A 6,161-nucleotide genomic window follows, 5' to 3' on the forward strand; every position below is an offset into this window, starting at 1 on the left:
GGAACGGTCAGTGGCCGCCATCTTCCTCCCTCGGTTTCTCCGGGAGAGTTTCAGTTCATCAGCCAAGTGATGTCCGATTCACCTACGATTAGTTCATATGAGCCGATTCTTTCAAATGAATCGTTCGAGCCGATTCGTGTTTGTGAATCAATCGAAGAGAAATGCTGCGTCCCAATTCGCATACTTAAATTACGCCCTATGTACAATTTTTCTGAAGAAAAAGTGTATACTTTTAAGTGTGTAACAGAAGAGTATGAAAGCTTTGGGACATACTAATCCTAGTCAACAGATGGTTATGTTGCTATTTACTTCCCCTGTCAATCATCTCGACACATCATCCACATTTCTTTAATATTTAATTACTGAGCTTTTTGGAGAAGCAGCAGCAGGATAATCTGCCATTCACAAGTCTTTCATGCAGAGAAATCTCCACAGGTCTTTGGGTAATTATCCATTCAGAAGTTAATGTCCAAACATATCTTAATATGAGATCACATTGTAGTTGCAGATGGAATATAACACAGAAAACACGATTTAAATATTTTCCAGATTAAGATATTAATTAATAGTCATTCAATTATTTATAGATATTAATTAATAGTCATTCAGTTAATTATAGATATTAATTAACAGTCATTCAAACAACTTTACAGAAGCCTTGTTCTTGTGCATCCACCATGTTTGTAGTTTATTTACACTTTTTACCTGACTTTGTAGTTCTAATCAAATTCACGTCCAACGCGAAATGTATTGTGGCCAATATTAGCGGTAAGAGTATGGAGGGTTCAGTCGGCGCCAGTAGCCTAGTGGTTAGTGCGTTGACACATAACACCAAGGTGCTCACGGCGATCCGAGTTCAATTCCCGGCTTGAGGTCCTTTGCCGATACTTTCCTTATCTCTGCTCCCCACACTTTTCTGTCTGTAAAATCTCAACTGTCCTATCCAAATAAAGGTGAAAACCCCTAAAAAATAATAATAAAAAAGTAGTGAGTATGTAGGATTCTACACCGAATTTTTACCGGAAATAGTAAACCCTCCGGGAACCTTTGGCATACTCTTTTCAACACAGACTATGGTCTAGGACATACTAATTCTATTTCCGAATACTATTTAGGATGGATAGTATGCGAATAGGTATGCAGCAAAAGTGAAAACGCGTTAAAATAAACGATGATTTGCAGTGAAGGTTGCCATGGCAACAACATGAGTGTTTGCCGTTAAAAATTTGCATAGAATCTAAAATTGCAGGCAAATTTTGTTTTTTTATTAATCGTATCCAAAATAAAAGTTTGTTTTGACATAATATATGTGTGTGTGTGTTATATATTTTTTTATGTATATGTGGTCCACACACATACACACACATACATAGAAACAAAACTATACAAAACATTTTTGTTACTTATTTAAATTTATATATAATTTGTATCATATATATATATATATATATATATATATATATATATATATATATATATATATATATATATATATATATATATATATATATATATATATACACACACACACAAGTATATATATATGCTTTGGTTTTCCCCACAGTCCAAACACATGTGCTATAGGTGAATTGAATAAACTAAATTGGCTGTAGTGTGTGTGTGATTGTGAGTGTGTATGGATGTTTCCCAGTACTGGGTCGCAGCTGGAAGGGTATCCGCTGTGTAAAACATATGTTGGATAAGTTGGTGGTTCATTTCATTGTGGTGACCCCTGATGAATAAAGGGACGATGCCGATGGAAAATGATCAAATGAATGCTGACACATTATTAATTGTTTCGCCACTATCATGTATGCTTTGTGGCTCTGTAACATGAAATACAACAATCCTGATTTGAATACTTTTTAAAATGACTATAACAAATCCGTATAAAAATCCTCCTCCTTAAAAATAACCAGATAATTCACACATTAGAGATGTGATTGAGAACTTGACAAAGCGAAAAAACAACCGTTCACTCACTCAATGAAGCGAGTCGTTCGAATGAATCGATTCACTAAAACGAATCGGATCTCCCAATCCCATATCCAACAGATATGAGGAGAGGCGCAACAGGATGAGCCGGAAGCGCCCTCTGCCGGCCGCGAGAGGAACAACATCACCAAGGGGTGGAGTCGGCCGCAACTTCATCAGCTAATAGGAACGCAGAAGCAGGATGACGTAATAAAATCCCACGCACTTGAACTTGACTTGAAGAGGATCGTTTTACTGTAAAAGCAGCGCTGTAAAAGTCAAAGCCTCCACAGACACTTACAGTTCAGGAGAGCAATGGAAAATAAGGACCACAGGAAACCGACTCCTGAAAATAACAGTGAAGAAACACATTTTACAGGACAGCAAGAGAGAGTCTTATGATGTTTAAAAGAACTATAAGTTAAAAAGCTTAATAATAACTGAAGAAGATTATAGGTAAACATTTTGCCCTATCTCCCGTTACTTATCTTCTGAATTGTAAAACTGCTCTACACCTTTAGTCACGGACTAGAATCTGCGTTACACTTTTGTACATATCTAGCAAGAAAATGTATTATTTTGCTGTGGTCCTCTCCTAACATTCATTCGGTCAACATGTGGATAAATCATTTTCTTAATCTTAGAAAAACTGACTTATGACTTGCGTCAGAAATCTGATGATTTCTGGCATATCTGGAACCCTCTATGGGAGGTTTTGGAGAGAATGAATGAATGAATGAATGAATGTATGTATGTGTGTATGTGTGTATGTATGTATGTATCTATGCATGTATGTATGAATGTATCTGTGTATGTATGTATGTATGTATGTATGTATGTATGTATGTATGTATGTATGTATGTATGTATCTATGTATGAATGTATCTGTGTATGTATGTATGTATGTATGTATGAATGTATGAATGTATCTGTGTATGTATGTATGTATGTATGTATGTATGTATGTATGTATGTATGTATGTATGTATGTATCTATGTATCTATGTATGAATGTATCTGTGTATGTATGTATGTATCTGTGTATGTATGTATGTATGTATGTATGTATGTATGTATGTATGTATGTATGTATGTATGTATGTATGTATGTATGTATCTGTGTATGTATGTATGTATGTATGTATGTATGTATGTATGTATGTATGTATGTATGTATGTATGTATGTATGAATGTATCTGTGTATGTATGTATGTATATATGTATGTATGTATGTATCTATGTATGAATGTATCTGTGTATGTATGTATGTATGTATGTATGTATGAATGTATCTATGTATGTATGAATGTATGTATGCATGCATGTATGTATGTATGTATCTATGTATGTATGCATCTATGTATGTATCTATGTATGTATGAATGTATGTATGCATGCATGTATGTATGTATGTATCTATGTATCTATGTATGTATGTATGTATGTATGTATGTATAAATGTATCTGTGTATGTATGTATGTATGTATGTATCTGTGTATGAATGTATCTGTGTATGTATGTATGTATGTATGTATGTATCTATGTATCTATGTATGTATGTATGTATGTATGTTTGTATCTATCTATCTATCTATCTATCTATCTATCTATCTATCTATCTATCTATCTATCTATCTATCTATCTATCTATCTACCTACCTACCTACCTACCTACCTACCTACCTACCTACCTACCTACCTACCTACCTACCTACCTACCTACCTACCTACCTACCTACCTACCTACCTACCTACCTACCTACCTACCTACCTACCTATCTATCTATCTATCTATCTATCTATCTATCTACCTACCTACCTACCTACCTACCTACCTACCTACCTACCTACCTACCTACCTACCTACCTACCTACCTACCTACCTACCTACCTACCTACCTATCTATCTATCTATCTATCTATCTATCTATCTATCTATCTAATGATGCACAGAGGCCAGTGGGCAAATTTGACCAGGACACTGAGGTTAAACCTCTACTCTTTTCCGAAGGGCATCCTGGGATTTTTAACGACCACAGAGAGTCAGGACCTCAGTTTAACATCTCATTCGAAAGACAGATAAGCACATTCTTTTCTGAAAATAAACAAATACTTAGTAAAATTATTATTATCTGCTAAATAAATCAGTCAATCAAGATTTTAATAAGAGCATTATTCATTCATTTTCCTTCGGCTTAGTCCCTTTATTCATCAGGGGTCGCCACAGCGGAATGAACCGCCAACTTATCCAGCATATGTTTTACACAGCGGATGCCCTTTCAGCTGCAACACATCACTGGGTAACACTCATACACACTAATTCACACACACACACTCATACTCTACGGCCAATTTTGTTTATTCAATTCACCTATAGCGCGTGTGTTTGGACTATGGGAGAAATCGGAGCACCCGGAGGAAATCCACGCCAACACGAGAAGAACATGCAAACTCCACAGAGAAATGCCAACTGACCCAGCCGAGGCTCAAATCAGCAACCTTCTTACTGCGAGGTGACAGTGCTTACCACTGAGCCACCGTGCCGCCCCATTATTTTTGCATGAAATCCAATACCCTGCTAAATAAATCAACATATCAATAAATTAATCTTATGTCATAAACTTTATTGGTCACAGAGTCACAGCGGGTTTGATAAGTGAGCACAGGTGCGGATCAGGAGTGTGTTTTACTGTCTGGCTCACACTAAAGCCAAATCCCAGCTTTTGAAGCATTTACAGCAGATTAACAGATTAGTTCAGTCCTTAATCTGTCTCTGGCAAACATTTCAAACAACAAGAAGAAAGAAATAAGGAGTATTTACAAAAAAAACATCAGGTACAATCTATACACAAAGCAGCAAGACAGAGTACAGTACAGTACACTAGCAGCATTGATATTGCATTGGCAGGGCTTAATATGCTCACATCATTTTCATTTTAATACCGTCCACATGCATGAAACCTTCCAGAAATGATGAGTAGATCACTTGCCTTTTTCACAACATCAATACTGATGAAGCAGAACACTGAAAACACCACATGCAGGGTTCAGTACAGTTTCAGCTCAACTTTTTTTTTTTTAAAGATTTATTTTTGGCCATTTTGCCTTTATTAGATAGGACAGTATTTAGACAGGAAGCGAAGTTGGAGAGAGAGAGGGGGGGGTAGGGAAATGTCGTCGAGCCGGGATTCGAACTCGCGACGCCCTGACGTGCTACAGCACCATATGTCGACGCGCTAACCACTAGGCTATTGCGCCGACATGTTTCAGCTCAACTTTTGACTTAATTATTTAATTATCTATCTATCATTGATCAATCAATCTATCATTCTATCTATCGATCCATCCATCCATCCATCCATCCATCCATCCATCCATCCATCCATCCATCTATCAATTACGGATGTGGTATAACATGTGGTATACCACAAGGATCTGTCTTAGATCCAAAACAGCCATCCATTCGTCTGTCCTTTAATCCAATCCATTCATCTATCCATCCATTCATCTATCCATCCATCCATCCATCCATCCATCCATCTATCTATCTATCTATCTATCTATCTATCTATCTATCTATCTATCTATCTATCTATCTATCTATCTATCTATCTATCTATCTATCTATCACGGATGTGGTATAACGTGGTATACCGCAAGGATCTGTCTTAGATCCAAAACAGCCATCCAATTGTCTGTCCTTTATTCCAATCCATCAATCTATCCATCCATCCATCCATCCATCCATCCATCCATCCATCCATCCATCCATCTATCTATCTATCTATCTATCTATCTATCTATCTATCTATCTATCTATCTATCTATCTATCTATCTATGGATCTGTAATTATTGTGAAAAGCGCTACACAAATAAACTCAAGAGTTACAAACTCATGAATGATGAGGAAATCTGCCCTTGTTATTGTTAATATTATTCATTTGATCATTTACTTAATTTGTATAATCAAATAATTAAAAAGTATAAATAAAAATCACTATAATATTAACACTATAATATTAACTGTAAAATATTTAGTAATAATGTTTATTTGTATAATAAATAATACTTGTTATTATTGTTTGCTGATGTTGTTTATATGTAAAGTAAAACGATTAAGCACTACTGTTCATTAGTATTGTAGTGATATTAGATACACAAAACAAATAAATAAGAAAATAAT

The 6,161-nt window shown here is 35.6% G+C and overlaps 1 protein-coding gene across 1 annotated transcript in view; it reads right to left on the bottom strand.

Moving 5' to 3' along the window:
* The window catches only part of zmp:0000001167 (protein phosphatase 1 regulatory subunit 12B), a gene marked incomplete at its 5' end in the record, with an annotated part of 379 nt that extends 307 nt beyond the window's left edge, over window positions 1-72 (bottom strand). Inside the window, one exon of the mRNA XM_056452183.1 lies at window positions 1-72. This exon is cut by the window's left edge and continues 307 nt beyond it. Coding sequence (XP_056308158.1) covers window positions 1-72 — 72 coding nt within the window.
* Between the last annotated feature and the right edge of the window lie 6,089 nt (window positions 73-6,161).

The sequence above is a fragment of the Danio aesculapii genome, chromosome 25, assembly GCF_903798145.1.
Source record: "Danio aesculapii chromosome 25, fDanAes4.1, whole genome shotgun sequence".
Taxonomy (NCBI): domain Eukaryota; kingdom Metazoa; phylum Chordata; class Actinopteri; order Cypriniformes; family Danionidae; genus Danio; species Danio aesculapii.